The sequence below is a fragment of the Bombus fervidus genome, chromosome 7, assembly GCF_041682495.2.
Source record: "Bombus fervidus isolate BK054 chromosome 7, iyBomFerv1, whole genome shotgun sequence".
NCBI lineage: Eukaryota > Metazoa > Arthropoda > Insecta > Hymenoptera > Apidae > Bombus > Bombus fervidus.
In genome coordinates, this window is record NC_091523.1 from 6,011,267 (window position 1) to 6,032,642 (window position 21,376).

Genomic DNA, 21,376 nt, shown 5'->3' on the forward strand with positions numbered 1-21,376 from the left:
CAAGCGATACATTATCGTATTTACATTGTATCTACATCATCTAACATTTTATTACGCTACACTCGTTTAATAATGTGATTAAGATAGTTTGTGGAAGGACTGTGCAGTAATAATACACGCGAAAATAACGATAATAATGTATGCCTAGCGTTACAACATACTCTGTTTCTATGATTTCTGCCATATCTTATCCCGCAATTGTATTTTATTCAAATGAGATAAACGAGATACGTTACTGTAATGCCGATTGATTATTACTACAAGAGTCGTATGTTCCGAATTAACTACTTATTGCTCTTAGGAATTTACATGTATGTACGTATTTTCTCTTGAGATTCTTAATACTGATTTTTCCCCAAAAAGTTACTTATTCGAGTACCGGATAATCGTAATCCGCGTAGTAATTGTTTCTCGCTGGAAAAACATTTGAATCGAATTTTCACGGTACGACTGCTGCATCGTCGTACGATGACGACAATTAAATATCTCGAATATTGCAAAATTACATTAGACAATTTTAATGCTGTTTCCTTCTTGCTTTCTCGACACATAATGATAACGAACGACACATCAATTACCAATTCGCGGACGTTTCATCGAGTGAGCAAGCAAATGCACAGATATCGATTCTACTTTCGAAGAAATTCTGTTCTTTTTTTCTTGTTTTAGACGAGGTACGTACAACATCCGAGCAACATACATGAGTCAGCGACGCGCGCTCAACCGAATACACACATTAAAAAACAGAGGAAAAAAAAGAAGAGTATTCTCACACGTGAAAAAAAGCATGACCTATAACGCACGTCGCTGTTACAAATGGTGTATCGTAGATTACAATATGGTACTTGCCCAGTCTACCCATTTGTGAGAACGAACAAAGAGCAGATAAGATTGCCGCTTTATGCTTAAACTAATTGCGCGCTGACAATATTTAAAATTAACGAGATACAAACGAGAATCGCAGTTTACTCTTCTTTTTCTCTCGGCATTTCGGTTGAACGCTGGTTGCTAACATAGAAACCAGCGCGAGGAGAGAAAAATCTAGCTTCGTGTTTAACGAGAATTGTAAGGTAGAAGATAGAACCAGACTTCACCAGTTTTAGTTTCTATTCCATTCTAGATATAACATAGCGGTAGAGGGTACTTTTACATAGCACGGAATATACATGTTTATACTTCCATTTTTGTTTTTATTTTGTTAATTTCTCATATAATACTAACAAAACATTTAATTACAAAACATGGGCGTACGGTTTTGTAGTGTCTCTTATCATCCTTTGTGTGTATTATGCGTGTGTGTGTCTGTACTTTTGTATCGTGTGATGAAAGCAGTAGTTATGTGTCTCTATGTGGTATGCATATCATCTGGTTAATGTAAATATTACGATTATTTCATAAGTTCTCTACAATAAGTAGATGGATTTTATAACGACAATTTACACGCTGAACGCGTGCAGTAAATACATCCCATTTACCCGCAGCGTCTCTTCGTTTAATTTTACATTCATCACGACTTTGTCTTGTACGGACCTACGACCAATTCTCTTCTATAATCTATTCCGATGAATATGCAAACGCAAAAGAGATAGAAACGCTACTATAGTATACGATACAATAATATATAATCGTACCTCGATATTGATCGATATTATAAATAGTTTTTAATAATTATTCGTCCAAACACTGAATATTTTACAACAGCCATCGATCTCAACTATTCATAATTCTATTAAACAGTTTGCAACTTTTACAGTTTCAATTCTTTTTCTTCATTTCTTTTTTTTCGTTTTATTTTAATATTATGCGTAGCGTGTCTGATCCAATATCATATCAATAATAGGGGTATATCATAAATTTTGTAATTTGCTAAAAAATATTCTCTAAAAAATATGTTGACCTAAAGATTATTATGACTGATAATCACAGACAATTTTTTCAATTTTTCTTTCATTCCCTTTTCTTTCTTTCTTCTTTTATTTTTAAATTTCTCAAAACCATCGTTTAATTTCTTTTTGCTGCCGCATTATCTTTCTATTCTTCTATCTTCTTTTAAACAAGTACAATATTAAAAATTCTACAATTCGTTTAAACATTAGAATAATACTATTCTTTTCTTTCCTTTCTCTTATCATTTTTTTTCGTTTCGTTTCGTTCATACACGATTTAAAAAGCGTTTTGCATTTGAAATTTCTGTCTCTTTAAATTCCTTGTCTTTACCGATAAAACGAAGAACCCAAAGATTCGAAGAGATGAAACTCTCGATCATAAGAGGATGCAACGCTGCGATGTTCTCGAAATTGTCGTAAAAGGTAATAACGGGCACCGTACAGGTCCATGATGAGTAAACTTAACCACTCGTTTCATTATCACACCAAAGTAGTAAATATCCAACACTTTTCTAATACCTAAATTTATGTCGAGGTAAGGTATACATATACATATTCGAGTTCTTTCTCTCTAACACGTCCAAATTTTTACTGTTTTTCATATGAATCATTTTCCAAAGGTGCTGACGGGTGTAGTTTAAACAAACGGTGCACAGTATGAGTGACAATGTATTATGCTATCTTCTCGTGTGGATTATAATTAATCGATAATAATAATAATAATAACCATAATAATGAAGGCTGGATACGTAATACTAAGGAGTTTGTACACACTCCGTGAGATAGGTAATCAGTAATCATTTAAGAGGATATAGAGTATGTTTCAGAAAAGCGCTCGGTAAACTCTGAAAAGTTCCGCCAGAGAAGTGATCGCATAGAACATAATTGTTCATATGCTGTTATACGAACGCTAATATCTACTTTTCCTTTCTTTCTTCTTTTTTTTTCTTTCTCAGAGCATACGATATTTTATATGGATTTCACAAATAAAAAAATAATTAAAAAACAGTGTTCTTAATTTACCTACTGACATGTTTAAATTTAAATATATACCCATTATAGATTATCGTTACAGTCAGCATAGAGATATTAATAATCTGCGATGGGAATATAAAGTATAGCGAAACATATCGCTTATATCCCATAATCCTAAATTGCTCGCGGTGATATCGTATAACAATTACAAGAATGCATTACTTTTTTTTCTTTTTTCATTTTAAAGAGAAAAGAAGGCTCTTTCTTCTCCTGCATAAAAAAAGCAGACGTCCGTATCTTTTCAACAATATTAGACCATCGTGTGCACCATGTTCTCTAAATCATGTTCAATGTAATTAATAGATCTCGTTAATCCTAAAACCATCATCCATAAGTATAATAAATATTAATAAAATATCTAACATTGCTTATTATATTTTCAAGTAATTAGCTTTCTTATGTCATATTATTTCTTTTTTTTTTATACAGATTAAAATTAATTATCATTATATTAACAATATTCATCTTCCAATAATAGTTATTAATTATTGATAATCATAGTATTAAAAAAAAAAAAAGGAGAAGAAAAGATTCAAAATACCTAAAAAATGGCAATTTCTCGTGACCAGAACAAGTTTCTATTTTTTTCCCCTTGTTTTATAACTTTTTACAAATCAGCATACGCATTTTGTACCAAACCAGGCCGATTAAAATGCACGATTGACGACGAATACTTGCGTGCTCAAATAATGTTCCTGCCATCATTTACTTCTTTATATTACTTCGTTAAATAAATTCGCGATCGATATTCCTCGTATATATAACGCATTTCTTATTATTATCAAACTCTTCCGCTGCCACCTATTATTTCTTACTCTAGGCCATTTTTTCGTGTAAAGTGCACTTAACGGTGTCCATGGAGCACCAAATTTAAGGGACAACCACCTCGGCAGAAATTGATTAACCGCACTAAAATACTTTATTATAGCTTAATGGATGCATAGACACAATTAGTTTTTTTTCAGTTTGAATATAAGTCATCAGGGTATATCTAAATCTATCACCGGGTTTAAAGCGTAGGTACATTAAAGGTAAGGCAAAACTGCATTTCACAGAAAGGTGCTTTTTACGGAATATACGTTATATACACGTATATCCGTAAAAATCTGAAATATATTCCTATAAAGAACATTCATAACTTTCCCCAGTGTGGGAAAATATCACAAATATTTTCTAGAAATATTCGTATTCTAGAAAAGTTTACTTGAAACAATGATCTAATTATCTTTTTACACTCTGTGTCAACGTAATCGATTACGTGTGATTATACTTGCCTCTTATAAATCATAGACAAATTTTGAACAGAAACTACGGAAAAAAATGAAGATTAATCTCCTATATGAACAGAGCGATACCGCCCTATCGAGTTTCTCTAAAATAAAAAGTTTATTTTTCTCTATTCTCTAGCGATTTATATTCTTTAAATATAAAAATAAAGTAACGAGATTAATATTGTAATATTGGCAAGGCGGAAGCACAAACGCATGGGTGCATCGTTTAAAAATCTATAAAAACATATCAAAATAATTGCGCATATATATACGTAATATGTTCGTTCGAAACAAATGAACAGGCTTCAATTTCTTGGGAAAGCAAGCCTCTTTCTTTCCAATCTTCTTTGTTCTTTCATTTCTTTTCCTGTTATTATAAGACTTAAAATATCATCAATGTCTGCCAAAGTAGGTACACCTTCAAACAGTATCCCACGCCAGGAAACTGTTCCTTCTTGCCATTCTCTCTCTTCCCCCTTCTCTCTCTCTCTCTCTCTCTCACTCTCTCTCTCTCCCTCTCACTCTCTCTCCCTCTCATCCTCTTATGCGCGCGCTCATGTTCTTTTTTTGTTTCTTAAAACATCTACGTTACTAACTTAAGTTAAGTTGGTAGCTGTACTTACATCAAGACAATGTCTAATCTAACAATTACATATTTTACAAGAAAGTTTGAAATCTGGCCCTACATCAGACATGAAATGTCACGAAGTTAGTCGTACACTGTACACTAAATTTTAGATTTACATAAAGTTTTCAAGAACATTGAATTATCTGGTTACAATGGTACAATCTGGTAAAATTGAAACTTACAATAAAGTTGAGTGGTTTTCATTTCATAAGTTTCGCCGATAATCCGTAATTGCGTGATACACGTCGTGTAGTAAAGGCGTATAGTTCCTACATTCAAGTACGTCATGAGAAAAAGGTAAGTCCTAGTCGAGGAAAACTCGTTCATGTTCCTATAGATATAGGTCGTCAATTCTATCCTATGCAAGTCGATTTTGTTTAATTTCACAGAATTAGACTTGTTCAGTTACATTTAGTATCATTTAATTTACGACTGAAAATAACATATAATATATAGAGAAGAAATTTGCATACACATGTATGTGTACGTATATATCTTATATATGCGTATAAGCTAAAAGCATTTCCGATTTAGTGTAAAGTGACGATAACTTGTACGCTCAAGCCTCGATAGTCAAGATAATAAGTAGAGTCTAAAAGAAGGTGCGTAAAAGCACAGGCGTGGATAAAGTAACACTTTCATGAGTCTTAGTGCGATAAAGCACGCAAGGCTCGTTGGGTACGTAAGCAGGACATATTCAATTATTTATTGCTATAAGTATATCCCTTAAATCAACTACCAAGTGTAGCTGTTTAAAGTAACATTGTCATAACGCGATGTTTTGTGTACTATATCTGGCCTTCTAATATTTTAAATGTATATCTATTTCTTTTATAATAATAAAAAGCTGCAATCTCTGAAAATAGTTTGATGATTAAATGAATAACGTTCAATAAAATGAATCCTATTCCAAAGCGCACATAATTATAGCACAATATTTTTTTCTGTGCCGCTTACGGTTGGCTGCTTACGATAGCTGTATATGCAGTCTCAATTGAGGTATTTACGACATCTGCGGGAACCGCAGGTACATGGAATCTTGATATCCTCGAAAGGAAATTTGTAGTCATACGTTAGCTCTTCTCCTTGAATAATACGACGGAGAGCGAAGATTAATATATGCTTCTTACCTAGGATGTCTACCACTCGCGAGTAACAATTTGGCTGAAATATGATTTCCAAGTTAGAAAATTAGTTCGATACAATTTTTCATATAAATTCAACTTCATAAGGAAAACGAAACGTATATTTCAATAAAATAAATAAAATAAATTCGGCAAATGAATAAATACCTCGCACGAGTGATTAATGAATCTTGCTGCATTTCCTTTCATTGTGGCATCAACGACTAGGTGATCGTCGATTTTAAACATATAACATCCTATGTTTTTACTATCATAATATTTTTCTCGTTTATCAGTTAACGAGGCACGAATCACCTGTTAACATAATTAATTATAAAATATTACCCAAGAAAACTACATTCGATATATAAATAGTTAGTAAAAGAGATTATATAAATAACAACGCCTTTCATCTCTCTACACACCTCACCAGCATACTCGATAACCATCTCTCCAGCTTCGATGTCTCTTAGGCAGAATAAACCTCTACCATGTATGTGAGAATGGTATACTCCAACCGATTCTTTCGACGTTTCTTTAAGTATTCTAAAGCGCATCGCCATTGGTAAATTTGTGCTTGCCACTCGTCTGTAATAATAAAACAAACGAAAGATACAACCTCCGAAGTACGATGTCTCAGTGTGTGAATACATACACACAGTGGCGCGCGCGCGCACGCATGATCGCACACACATATGTATATACATATATATATATATATATATAAGAGGAAAGAAAGAGAAAATTAAGAGTGAATTTATTAATTGTACGTATTAAGATGCTTTACCTGGACTCAGCTTCGGAGATAGCGATCATTTTTGGTTGCTGCCTGTGCCTTGACGCAAGCCAACTGAACATATCATGAACTTTCCTCCCTTTGAACGGTTCTGCACGAGCAGCACCATTAACACATGCATTCGGTAAGTCATTTTCCGTTTCTCCCGGTTTTGGCGGTGCTAAATTATGAAATCGAGGTTTGTATTTGGTACATCTGTTCACGTCTGGTAGCTGTTCGACCAGGTAGACAGTGGCGTTATTTTCCAAGCCCAGATTTTCGGTGAGAGGGTTATGAGGCAATGGAGGTAAGTTATGAGCCTTTCGTGCATTTTGCACAGCTTGAAACACGGTTTCCCATACTTCGGCCATGGAGGAGGCAGTATGAGTGAATCCATCCTGCGATTTTATCTCATACATCAATGTCGGTCCTTTCGATTTCTGCGTTTGCATGTTTGGTACATTCGGCTGTACAGATTTGATCGACTTACTGATCATTCTTGGCTTTTTCACGGCAACTGGTGGAGTTTTGGTTTTCAGTATGTTAAACTGGTTATCAATAGGTTTTACCTTCTCCTCGATCTTGTTCGTTTTCAATGTGAACGTTTTTATCGGTAACAATTGCAAAGAGGTTATCTGCGGTACCTGTTTCGATGGTAATATCTCCACGGACGTTACTTGCGGTGGTTTCTTATTCTGCGCCACTGCTTTCATATTGTGTGTAATTTTGTAAGAACCATCTTGCAGTTGCTTCTGTAGTACTATCTTCAACGAGGCATTCTGCAGTTTCTCTTTGTCCAGTTCCAATTTCAGATTTTCCTTTACCTTCTCGATCGTTTCAGTGTTCAATTTCAGCGTTTCGTTTATGTTGTTTATAGTGGTCTCTGCTGGTTTCTTCACCGTTGGCGCTACAGCTTCGACTATCTGTTTCTTATCGGATTCCGTTCCAAGCTTCTGTTCCGGTTCTGCTGGCTTAATTACCGGTTTCGTTGGCTCTTCTATGATCATTTCTGTTTTCTGCATGCTCTTGGTCGTATCTTGTTTCGGAGTTACAGCTTGCATAGGTAGCACTCTGTTCATCGGTCTACTCGTTGGTACGTTGCTCGTAGACATTGTAATTTTATTTTGTACAGTCGAGCTCGCAATCACTGGATTATTACTTGTACTTACATTAATATTGTTTGAATTCGGTACGGTACTATTATAATTATTATGCACATTATTTACATCGTGGTTTAACTTATTTACAATGATATCCCTTTGAGTTATACAGTGATTAGGTAATGGGGGTATTTTGGATGATATGCTAGACTTTATCATACTGGTATTCTCTGACACGTGTTTCGAGTCAAAGTACGGTCGGACATTATTGTTCATCATCTGTTCCGAACCAAACAACGGTTCTGTAATCTTCCATGGTCCGTTGTTAGGTTGTATAACGGAGTTTGCAACTGGGCTTGGCCGTACAGCTACTCTCGGTATCGTCGGTATTGAGTTTTGCAATAACTTTGGAGACGATGTCACTCTTACCGCAGCTTGAGCTTCGGATGCACACGTATCTGATGATAGCTCTATCGATGTTACTGGTTCTACGACACTTTGACAAGTTACAGGCAACATAGTGTTACAAGTGGCCGTTGGAAAATTTTGCTCGGGTGTCGCAGGAATATGAATCTGCGATGTTGCGATAGACGATTCTACTATAGGCGTGGTCGATTGATTTACTACCACGTAACCACCGGGTACCGTAGACATATCGGAAATATTGCCAACTTTGGATGGTAAGGTTGAAACGTTAGATACATTTTGAACGGTAGGTACAGCCGGTATGTTAGTAATGTTAGAAGTACTGGACAAAGTAGGTGCTGGATTAAGTATATTGGATACATTAGATGCGTTAGGTATACTAGATACACCGGGTACGCTGGATACGTTGGCAGGTAAATTAGGTATACCAGATATATTGGGTACGTTCGATACGTTAGGCACGCTAGGCATACTGGATGCGTTTGGTACATTAGGTATGCTAGGTGTATTAGATGCACCGGGTATTGTACTAGGTACACTAGGCATGCTAGACACGCTGTGTACGTTGTGCACACTGGGCACGCTAGGTACACTAGGTACGCTAGGTATGCTAGGTATGCTAGGCACGTTAGACACGCTAGGTACCGTAGGTACATTCGACACATTCGGTATGTTTGTTATGCTTGGCATATTAGATACGTTAGAGACATTGGATACAGTGGGTACAGTGGGTATAGTCGGTATAGCGGGAACAGTCGGAACATTAGGTACATTCGTTACGCTAGGTACATTAGGTATGCTGGTTATATTGGTTACGTTGGATACATTAGCAACGTTTGGTACGCTTGGTACTCCGGATACGTTTTGTACGGATTGCACTGCCGTCACAGTGGGAACACCTGGAACAGCCTGAACATCTACGATAGGTTCCATCAGTTTAGAAGCTTGAAAAACTTGCGTTGTCGTTTGGTAACTGCTTGCCAATACTTGCGGTACCGTGCCAGTCATGAACTGACTGGAAGACATCACCGTGTTGCTTACGATAGTCTCCAAACCGTAATACATCGGCTGGTTCGACAGAAACATACTGCCCGTTGAATCTGTAAACATTTCTAGCGTTGGTGTAGAACTTAATAATAACTGTTCCGACGAAATAACTCCACATTGAATCGCACTAGGTTGTTGCTGTATAATCGTTCCAAGGACCGTTGGCTGTGTTTGAGCGATCTGTACACCTGGCAATATCGATATACCCCCGTTTTGCAATGCCAACAAGTTGTCGGAAGATGCTTGTATATATGCACCAGGAATTAAATGATTAGCTGTTATGAACTGAGGTTTAAACGCAGCAGCAGTTTCATGCTGACCACCGATCGTCGTTACGTACTGAAGGTTTTGTCCGGACTGTTGTTGCAATGTTTCAACATACGCGGACATGATGCCAGGAGATGCTTGTTGCAATATGACAGTTGGCCCACTCGGTCTTTGAGTTTGTTGCAACTGTATAATCGGAGTATTGTTCTGCATCGGTTGAAATCTAACGTGTCCATTGTTGTGCGGCTGTATACTATTTTTCACAATTTGCGTTTTGATTCCTTTCGTCCGAGACTTTGGCGCTCTGGGAGATTTTGATTTAGCCAACTTCGTTATCTGAATACTGTTCCCTTGTGACGATTCGGTCGAAGACGCAGTTTGTACGCCAGTGGAAGAAAACGTAGGCGATATTTGTGGACTTGGAACCGTTTGGGAACTTGCACCATCCGGAGAATTCATAGGCGTATTGATGATATTTTGCGATATACTGGAATCGCTTGCAACAGATGGGGGGTCTGTGATTTCTGTTATTTGAACAGTACTTTCTTGAGGTAATACCGTGGCATTCGGTAATGTAGTTGTGGTTCTAGTATATTGCGTTTGTACGATCATATCGTTCGATGTTAATACCGTTTGATGAACAGTTTCGACGGTAGCGTGCGTATGAATTTGCGGCGTAATAATCGCTTGTGCTATCGGTTCGATTTGAATAGCCGGATGAGGCGATGGTACGGAAGCTTCCAAAGGCGAAGTAGCTTGCATATCTGGATAATCGGATGAAAGTGTATGCCCCTCAGACGGTGATAACGTTATAAATTGAGGAGACACGGATCCGATACTCGGAGAAAATCTAGAATCAGGCGATGTTAATTTATTATCCATAGTTTCGGAATCGCTGTCGCTCGTTATCATGATATCACAATTTGCCAAGTGCCTATTGTAACTATCTTGCGTTCTATATGTACAGCGGCATCGTTTACAAGTTACAGGGCGATCTATGTGATCAAATGGTGCATCGCATCGAGATGTAATAGTAGTTGTTTCGTTTTCAATGTGTTGCGGTGATACGCACTCATCGTCGCTAGAAATATCATCGGCTCCGTCTAACTGCGGAATTTTCAAATTCAATTTCAAATTATTCTCCCTCGGATTTGTTTGTTGCGCTGTGTTCGATCTTTGAAAATTGCTGGAAAGGCCGTCACCTCCTTTCGTTTTTTGTGCTTTATCCTCGTATTTCCCAATATGCGATCTAATAAATCCATATATACGTTTTGATCGTAAAATATTATTCGAAGACTTTGTGTAATAAGAGTTGCAGCAGTCCTTTTCGTTAGACGAAGTAATTTCGCTGCTGTCGCACGAGGATTCATCGTTGATGCCGTCTAATTGCGGAATCGATAAATGTTCTGCCACGCGTAATGCCGTACTCTTTTCTTCTATATTATACTCCGGTGAACTGCATTCACTGGCGCTGCCTGGATCGGCAGGGCCGTCGACTTGTAATATTCGCGGTTGTTGCCTCGCGTGCCAAAACAGCCGTTTATGTTCTTTACCTTCCTCGCGACTACTGGATATTACTCTACGATTAATACCACTGGTAGCATCCTCGATGCAATATTTTAATTCCCGCATAGAATCGGATAAAATATTAGGTGTATTTGCTCTGCCTACAGTAACCATGATACTGTCTGGAATCCTTAACTCGTGCAAAGTAGGCGGCCGTTCGTTTTGCGAATCTAATACCATCACGCTTGTCTCGTTTGATTTCGTCATGCTTGAATTCCTAGACAATTTCCTTCGTTTTATGCTGGGACCGTAAGTACCATCTAATTTACAACTCCACGTTAAACTGCAAGATCGTTGATGGTGCCTTTGTCCACCAACGATTAACGGGCTATTCGATATTACTTCCGATTTAGATCGCTTCAGTTCTCTGCCTCCGCGTTTTTGATTTTTTGAACTAAACAAATCATCCATTAGATCTTGAACGGACGTTTTTGTTTCCAAATGAACCCATAAATCGTTATGCGACCCTAATTCTACTAAAGAAGGATCTATCTTTGAAACTTTACTTTCAGATGGCTTTATCATTTCGTCTACTTCGGATGCCAGCATATCATCCTTAAATAGATCTGCCGCGAAGGTTCCATCATTTTTCAAATCCATTGCTATAAAATCTTCGTACGTCATTTTTGGGAATATATCTTGCATGGAAATACCGTCTAATAAATCATGTGGCAAATCTTCGAATATAGCTTCTTTCAATTCTGGAGGTAAAAGATCTGTATTATTTTGTTCTGCCAGATTTTCATCCACTTCTTTGTTACAAACTGCATCGATCAAAGCATCTAGAGTTTGTTTTACAGCTAAATATTCACTTTTCTGTGTATTTAATGTATCTTCTTCTTCTTGCTCTTTAGAATGATCAATAGTTATGTTATTTTCTAAATTGGAAGAAACCTCTGGTACATACATCTGCACGTACGTTCTAATATAATATCTTACAATTTTAAATGGGTTTATCGTAGACCAATATAGCCGAGAACATTTATAATCGCAAGGTATAATTCTCTCAATTGTATCAGAGTATTCAGGTATGACTGTACCTAAACAATCGATCATCAATGAGCCTATCATAACTTTCACTTTACTTGGTTCCGCGTATTTTTTCTTCTTACGATCCAATTCTACATATACTGGTCTTTGTAAACTAAATTCATTCTCATTTTGCAATGTTTTATGCGTACAGTTATTTAAATGCGAAGAACAAAATACTGTTTTATCGTCGTTGAAGGCAAGACCAACGTTTCTAGCACAAGGATAATGGAAGGTACTGCTGCAATTCTTCGCGCAACAGCCAACACTGGCCCCTTTCTTTCCACATTCTGCGCAACGAATTAATCGACCTCTTGAAATAGCACTATGAACATTTTGTAAAGAACCATCGATTTCTTCAAATACTTCATTAGACCAAAGCGCACAATTCGAATGTACCCACTCGTTTTGCCCGCAATACAGCAACCGTCCTTCTTTCGTCTCTGGACCATCGCTTAAACCTTTGCACAAACAACATGATCTACTATCTTCGACATGAACGTTATATAAATTTGCTGTTTTAGCTGCGATTGCCTTTGGTGCTTTGATCACCTCTTCTTTCCATACTTCCAGAATAGAATCATCAAATTTTGTAACTGCTCTATCGTCTTTACCAATATCTTTAGTAGCTGTTAACGGATCGCTTTTGCCATTATTATTTCTTATACTTTTCGGACTAAACCATGGGAACACATCTTGTAAAATTTCGTGATAAGTTTCCGTAAGATCCTTCGTTCCAGTACGACTTATGACATGTTCCATATCACAATGAAACTGTAACAGCGTTTTATATTCATTGTTACTGACTTTTCGTTTCACCGACATTAGTGTAGGCGAAGGTCTAACAATGATTTGCTGCTCTGAGCAATGGCATTCTGTATCATTAGAATTACTATTTGTATTTTCTTGAGTTACCGAATCTTTCTTGTCATTGTCTTGAGTATCTTTCACAGCGCAATTCTTTACCCGAACAGAACACTCTTTTAAATGAAATTTTTGTCGAAGACGTCTTAAACCTCTTCTGTTACAGCTATCGCTCGGTTGATCTTCGTCCAATTTACTTATCGAATCAGACTTTGAATTATTATTGTTATGTCCAAATTCTGTATTTTTAATCTTTTCACAATTATTTTCTTCAGCTTCTTCTACGTTCAGGCCTTCTTTGACATTGGTTATATTTGAATCTGTTTTCTCATTTGAAAAGTCCAATTTTTTCCCATTAGAAACAGATATGCATAAACATTCTTTTCTTGGACTCCATTTCAAAGCAGCGCAAATCTTCTTATTTTTACTTAACGCTTTTATAACTCCTATGAAACCAGCCTTAAGTTCAGCTTCTATGGCATTTCTCCAAACAGAATTAGGATTTGAAGAACATTGGCTGCATGTAAATTCAATAGTATCGGGTAGATAACTAAGAATTTGATAACGCTCGTCAGAAATTCCTTCGCAATAGGCATGTACCCAATACGAACATTCGCTACATTCCATCATCTAAAAAATAAAATGCAGAGTTTATTTAACGAGTTTACATACCGCTTTAAGGCGTTAATTATTTATCGTAGTATTTCCCATAAATCTTTATGTATCTGTACACACATGTCATTTTTTACAGTTACGCATACAAATATATATTTAGTAAATTTTCTAAATAAAATATGTACACTTACCTTTGTATCGAAATCATTTTCGTTGTAACATCTTTGACATAGAGGACAGTAATTTCCTTGTTGACGTAATTTAAAACACATGGAGCATAATGGTAAATTGCCCACATGGACATTAACTCCTTCACTACCACAGCTTTTACACTTAACACAATTTTGACACACATAAGGTCTTTCAGGACTGTAAAGTCTCGCACTAACACCAGATTTTGACAAACACGAATGGTGAAATGATTGACGACAACGAATGCAAGACAATTTTGGACCAGATCTTAGATGGCAGGATTGGCATATTGTACATCGAGGACAGCACCAATTTGGTTGAGCGCAAGCATTCCATTCGCTGGGTTCCAAACAAAAGGCATGATATGGCTCACAACAGCACTGACAGTGGATGAGCTGGAAAGATTTTTATAATGTATGATCATATATAACAATATAGATGTATACGTTACTTACTGGTTCTTTGCCAGCACTTCCACAAAGGTAACAAATAGCAGGAATCTGAAAGAGTTCTGAACCTATAAGGGCAAAGCCTTTTGCACCAACTTCTGTAGGATCGTACTGTTCCCAAAAATCTATCGATATTGTGTGTAATGCGTCATTATTCGTTTTAGGCACCTACAATGTGATTAGTTTTATTAAAATATTCATGTTATGTAATATTATATAATTATAATATTAAAATTTTATATATTTTACTGTACTAATATAATGTATCTAACAAAATATATATATCTGTATATTTTAATTCGACGTTTGCTTACTACTTGAAAATTTGACGTTGATATATTTTGTTGTGATTTGCCTCTTTTTGGATGAGGTTGCTGCGTTGCATTGACAGTATTATGATTTACAGTATTCTCATCGTTATGTTTTTGTGACTCTTTCTCTTTTGTGTCATCCTTTTTCTCTACCCTATCATTTTCCTTTAAATTTTTCGGAATGTGCTTATTGCTTTCAGTATCTTCTTTTCCATCTACAGGGGGGAAAGTTGCAATTGGTTGACCAAGAGCCACGCTTGCACTTCGGCAAACATGTTTCACTCTTGGTCCCTTCAATTCGAGTCTCTGTCTTAAAGGTTGTGGACATTGATTTAAAGGTGGTACGGAGAACATTGGATTCTTCAATTTCTTTCTCACTTTTATCCTATTGTTTTTTCTTCTCTTTTTATTAGGCGATATATTCAGTGATGAGTCGACTAGAAAATTGAAAAAGCAAATTATTCATATTAAGGAAAAATATATAGTATACACATTGGATATATAAATTGGAAGGATCGATCTTACACTTATCTAACTTTGTATATAGAAAACCACCGGTTCCTTGATAGCTTGTCTTTTGACCTATTTCTATGTTTCTCCAATTCATAGCTGATTTGAACAGGTTCTTCTCTGAACTATCTTCCGCAGGCCAACCTAACTTAGAAGATATTAATTTTTGTCCTTGATGATCATTATCTTCTTGATTCAATATTAATGGAATATTCAGAGGATCTCTCATCATTGGTGGTAACAATGTATTTAAGCCTGTTCTCAAAGAAGAAGGAATGTTGTAACATTTCAAGCACATTTTTAACCAACAAGCTGGGCATCTAGCTTTATAAACACATCTCATGAGATTCCATTGCTGACTTCTTACAACAGGTGGTACTAAGCATAAACCATCGCCTTTATGACATTGAAGGGCTGGAAGAGTACTATTTGTAGATTTTGCACAAGCCTGTCGTTTAATCATTTTACTGATAAACTTTCTACATGATTCACAACTGTGAATACCAAATTTTCGAGCTTGTTTCACAAATCGATAAAACCGTACAGCACCACAAACCCCACATTTGATGGTACCTGTTAAGCCTAAAGCATTATAAAAGTATAATGAATTTATTATTTTCTTATTTCGTATATTATTTATATGATCGTTCATATTACTTATTTATTTGAAGCACTATTCTACATTCGATTGTACAATACAAATATTTGAATTAAAATACTGTATAAAAGTAACAAATTGTGAACATTATTGTTTTCATACCTAAATTAGTATTTCCACTTGTAACACTGTTGCTATTTGTCGTTGAAAAGGGACCTTCAGTTCCACTGACACATTTATTATCTAGTTTTAGCCTTGCTTTTCTTAAAATAACTTTTCCACCGTTTAATTTCATCCCAGTCCATTCAGACTGTTCGTCTTCTGTATGATTGCTATGTTCGCTTCCACTTTCAGATAATGTGCTTTCTGTATCAAAATTATCTGAATTTTTCTCCGCAATTTTATTGCTGCTATCAACATTGCTTCGACCCTTTGCGCTATTATTTTCTTTCATTTTTGCTGAATCTTCAAAAGTTGTCTGAACTTCTAAATCAACTGTATCATTTTGAGTTCCTGATCTAGTTTGAATCCTGGAAGACTCTGAACTTGGAACATCAGAATCAGGAAGAACTTTCGTAGGAACAGAAATTAATTTTTGATTTTTGGAGATATTTAATTTTGCATTTGGAGTTTTTCTGGTTACATTTGGTACACCATCTTGAACACTATTACATTCATCGGATGAACACTTTACCATTTTGTTTTTAGCTGATAAATTAATCTTTTTAACGTCTGTACTAACAGTTTTTGTTAATTGTGTGTCTTGTATAGAAGGTGCTAATTTTTCAAGATTCTTTACAGGTTGTACAAGAGTTTGGGCATTGGAGTTTACACGCTGAATTACCTTTTTAGCTTTACTTTTTGTTTCTTTATCTTTTAATTTTGTGTAGAGTTTAGTAATATTTCCGTCTTTTAATTTTGGTTCTTGATTACAATGTTTATTTAATGCAAATTTAGCTTTCTTTACGTGCGTACCAATTTCGTTCTCACTATGTTCTGCTCCAGGAGTTTCTTCTAATTCTTCGATAAATCTTTTATTTGGTTTAATAACTCTTGAAGAATGGGCACTTCGAACCGGTAAAATAAATTTCCTTACAGCATTTGGTTTATCTCCACATTGTGTCGTCATATTGCGCGCATTGTTACTGTTAGATTTTGCCCTCTGCAATAATCTTTTTGCAGTACTGTTACGTAGTTGTCTCGTTCGTTGATGCTGATCTAAGATATTATTTACTGATTTTAATACTGGTGTTTTCATAAAATTGGAGAATTTTATATTTTTACAAGCTCTACGACTCTTGGGTCTGTGAAATTTAGTAGTACGTTTGGAATTTAATGTAGTCACATCTTTTTTATCATCTTCCGCTAGTTTGATATTTTTATCACATAATGTTTCTGTATTATTTTCAGTATGCGATGGAGGACTTTTAATATCTGCGACAGTCTGTACATTCTGCTGTGGCACAGAATTATCAACAGCATCAGGTGGTGATTTAACAGTTGTATTTTCTGTGTCATGTTGTTGCGTTTTTATGTAAGACACGGAAAGATTAGCTTCTTTAGTGCTAAAACCATGGAATGGAGGATGTTCCTATGAGAAAAATGCATTAAGTCTTAGAAATAAATAATATATATTTTCTTTTGTATTAACATTTTGTCGATATAAAAATTATCGAATTAAACATCAAATGTTTATATTTCAGATTTTATCGTGTAAACATATTTTATTTGGTGTTTTGAATATGGTAATAGATATTCGGTAATCTGAAGGTATATTATGATTATAATAAGAAATAAGATATGTATCGCAGTTTATTAGTTTTATTTGAAAGAAGAATAAAGAAATTGGTAATAATTAATCGGTAAAACACAGTTACAGATAAAAATAAGATCGGAACGGCGATCTTTTATGGAATCATTGACATTTTCAAGTAAGCGGTACGTCAGTATGTATTATATACATCTGCCATTCCGACTCTGTGATTCTCTTTTAATAGGTTAACTTTTAATATAGAGGCAAACGTTGGAGTTTTTCTGGCGAGCGAATCGGCACCGTATGCGTCCTTATGGCGCTTATAAACCAAATACAATAGTTTGTAAGTGGAGAAAGAATGATACAATTTGTAACTAATTAGACGCCTTACACCAGGTAATCCTCATGAAAGTAAACTACGAATTACCTTTTCATTGTCACCAAATGTTTCGTTGAACAGGGAAAGTCCGTAGTAGATGTTCTCGGCGACGGTTACCGAATCGCTTTGGGCTGTCTCGGGTTGACCGAGAACTTTGATCCGTTTCCTGGTGACCGTCTTTGGCGGCTTCCCGGGAAACTTGGACCTTCCCATGTTCACTTTTTTCAACGGCGAACCTCAACCTCACAACGAAATTCTGTTTCCATTTTACGCGATTTTGTCCAGTCGAGGCGCACCAACTGAACACCAACGAACACTTAACACACACGGAACTCACAAGCTTCGTTAAACATCGGTTAACGTCGGCTAAATTCGATGATAGCCGCGAAATACGCGCGTACTGTTAAACACAGAATGACTGGTAGTAAGGTGGGTACATATTACATATGTTTTCGAATACAAACGCGGGCATTCATCTAGTAACTTTTGCTAGAGCGAAACTGAAGTTACGCGCGCTCAGCTGCTAACTCTTTGTTTAATCTCTCCAAGTATGATTCTCTATCAAATTCACATACAATCGCATAATATATTTAGTATCAATATAAATTAGAATTTAATCTTTTATTTATATCTATTTCATTAATATTTTGTATTATTCCATTTAATTAATAACTATGCGTATATAAAATAATAAAAATGTTGAACAAATACAATTCTTCAATTTCTAATTAATCTTTTTTTTTTAATACAAGTACATTATTATAATACACAATGATGGTGTGTATCATGTATCGCATATTGAGTGCTGTCTAGTTTGTATCAACTACGTACTAGGGAATATTAATGTTCCTTTTGCAACGTTCGTTAATGTAATTTTTATTTTATAAATAATTTAATCATTACTCAAATTTTGTATTTTGTTAATTTATATTTCCGTGCTATTACAAGATTATTTTATATTTAAGTAATTAATTCTTTTTAAATTGATTTATTAAGGATTTATGAAATGTATATACATACATATTACATGAAATACAATATTAAATAAAACGAATATTTTTTAAAATATTCTACGTATTTGTCTATTTTATTTTTAATTCACATATTTTTAAATCATGGATTATTATACTTAATATATTCAGTTATAAATATAAAGTAAAAACTTATTTAAGAACATAGCGTAGTATTATTAAAAATTTTTTAATATGAATGTCAAATAAATCTACTACTAATTAAATTTCTTTGGGAAAGCATTTTCGCTATATTTGATTACGTACATCTAATCGATAGTATTTATATTTACAAAACGTAAAATTTCCTACATTTCGTTAAATTACTACCGTATATTACGAGAAATAATGCAATATCCATCAAATTAAATAAAATTAAAAGAACTCTTACAGATAAAAAACAGAGAGGGAGAGAGAGAGAGAGAGGGAAAGAGAATGAAACACATTAAAAGTAATTAAAGGAAATACAAAAATTAATTTCGCTATATATGAATTGCTGCTTTTTCACGATACTTTTTCAAAATTAAAATCTCATTTCTGCCAAATACTGACGGAGCATTAGAGGTTTTAATAAAGTCAGTTGGTTCGTATTACGTAAAGACAAGGTTCGATAAATGAGGTATATATGAATTACAAATCCGGTGTTTCATGTGCGCTGACCTGTGCTCCATTTAAAAGAGCCTTCGTCGATACAAGCACCACTTTCAGATCCATATTGTACTTTTCCTTCGTATGCAGGGCGTGTTTTTCCAAGATTATTTCTCCCGCTGTACACAAACCGTTCGTTACATAATATTCGCTTTCTTTACGTTTACATAGGTAGATAAATAATTAACATCGATGATTATTTTCTTTGGTTCGTGGCAAGTAGATATCGAAGAAAATTGTCGATCCAGAGGAGGATGTTTGGCTCGTACTATCAACGTGATCGACATTATACCGCGCGTAATTTTGAAACGAAGGAATACACATACAATCGAAGAGCTTCTTTCTTTACGTCAAGCTTGCAACAACGAGAATGCGATAAAGTCGATAACCATTTCTACCTTTATAGCTATACAAATTGAAACGTACTCTATATCGGGGTCAAATATCGGCCGGTCACCGATATCGCATCCCATTTTATCGACCATTTGGGAACGTAAACATTTATGCATTCTATATTTTTAATAAGAGATATCAATACTGTATTACGGTTTCCCTTTTTGTACCGTTTAAACCTGTTCAGAAACTAAATTATAGCCGCGTCACAAAGAAATATCCGAAAGCAGTAGTATTCTCGATTATTTCGTTTTATGTTTTTGGCGAAGGCTAAAAAATTGTTCTCTCTCTCTCTCTCTCTCTCTCTCTCTCTCTCTCTCTCTCATATACATGTATATATACATATCCAAAGTTTCACGCAATAATAAACGTTTTAATTAAGAAAAATATGTATTTTTATTCGTTCCTACGTCAATATTGATCTCGTCACGTTAAGTCAGAATAATTTTGTAATAGAAAAATATGGGGAATTATCAAAAGCAAATATGATACGCCAGTAATTTTGGATAGATATTTATTCACTTTTTATTCGATAATATTACTTTAGCCGCAGAATAATTTAACGATTTATTCGAGAAATAGTTATCCATTACGCATGACAAATTATCTCATTCGTGTTATTCGAATTATTTTTCGTTATTACGACTACAGCGAGCAAGTACTTGATCAATTTTTAACAAATTATTCTAATGTTTAAATACGTCTTTTGCCTTCTGAAAAATATATGCAAATGTAAAAGATTAAAACACTCTTCTTTGTTACTACAAAAGAATTCTTCTTCTTTGCGGTCTACAAAAGAACGAACCGCAATTTTTGTTTACCTACTCCTGGCATGGTAATATGTATACGCACATATAGTTTATTACAAAATAACATTGTTTGCAAGCGTATTACGACGCATTTGATACTTGGCATTCGCGCCATAACATTAAAAGCGTTAAACATTTTAAGAACATCAGCGTGTATTTCATTTAAACCTCAATTCTTTTAATTGTTATTTAAACGAGCCATTCGTTGCTCTAATACTTCGATACTAATCGAAGAATAGTAAATAAAAGTAATGGTACACGGATGATTATTTGGGCGTTCGTTAAATGGACCAACTGTATCACAAGGCAAGAAGAGTCGATAAGAAGATAGAAAACTAGAAACCAACGGAGAATATCAAAGCAAAATTGAAAGTTGTCGTTTCACGATTTATATTTTCGGCCAACCGTTCGTCTTTTCTCCCATAACCAACGGAACGATCGAAAACATGTGCACAAAGCGGCACGTCATCGGTATTCCATGTGAAATATGTATATTTGCGGCGGGCACCCGTTGCGAAAATATCGAAATCATAGCACGGTGTAAAGAGAAAAGAAAGATGTGTTCGATGAAATAAATAAAGGAAAGGAAAGGGAATGTGGAAAAGATGTATCTGCGAGAGGATGGTTCACGGTATGGGTAATACATATACTATTAATATGTATAAGCGTCCATCGTCTTTCTCATGGCTCT

The 21,376-nt window shown here is 35.2% G+C and overlaps 1 protein-coding gene across 2 annotated transcripts; it reads right to left on the reverse strand.

Annotated features, from left to right (window-relative positions):
- Positions 1 to 1,089: 1,089 nt before the first annotated feature.
- Trx (histone lysine N-methyltransferase trithorax) lies at positions 1,090 to 18,181 on the reverse strand. Of its 2 annotated transcripts, XM_072006829.1 has the most exons (10): positions 17,874 to 18,181; positions 15,856 to 17,284; positions 15,111 to 15,677; positions 14,589 to 15,022; positions 14,281 to 14,442; positions 13,825 to 14,220; positions 6,732 to 13,648; positions 6,370 to 6,532; positions 6,113 to 6,259; positions 1,090 to 5,984 (listed from the first exon to the last, which is right to left on the reverse strand). In XM_072006829.1, the coding sequence occupies exons 1-10, from the start codon at positions 18,036 to 18,038 to the stop codon at positions 5,811 to 5,813; spliced, it is 10,554 nt and encodes a 3,517-aa protein (XP_071862930.1). In that variant the 5' UTR covers positions 18,039 to 18,181; the 3' UTR covers positions 1,090 to 5,810. The 2 variants fall into 2 exon arrangements, with proteins under 2 accessions (XP_071862930.1, XP_071862931.1); XM_072006830.1 differs by lacking the exon at positions 13,825 to 14,220.
- Between the last annotated feature and the right edge of the window lie 3,195 nt (positions 18,182 to 21,376).

Bases quoted from the DNA above. Each gene is read 5' to 3' on its own strand.
- Trx (XM_072006829.1), bottom strand. From the start codon at position 18,038: ATGGGAAGGTCCAAGTTTCCCGGGAAGCCGCCAAAGACGGTCACCAGG. The intron at 13,649-13,824 runs GTAAGTGTACAT...TTTATTTTTTAG, and splicing joins AAAATGATTTCGATACAAAG to ATGATGGAATGTAGCGAATG. The intron at 6,533-6,731 runs GTAAAGCATCTT...TTATTATTACAG, and splicing joins ATCTCCGAAGCTGAGTCCAG to ACGAGTGGCAAGCACAAATT.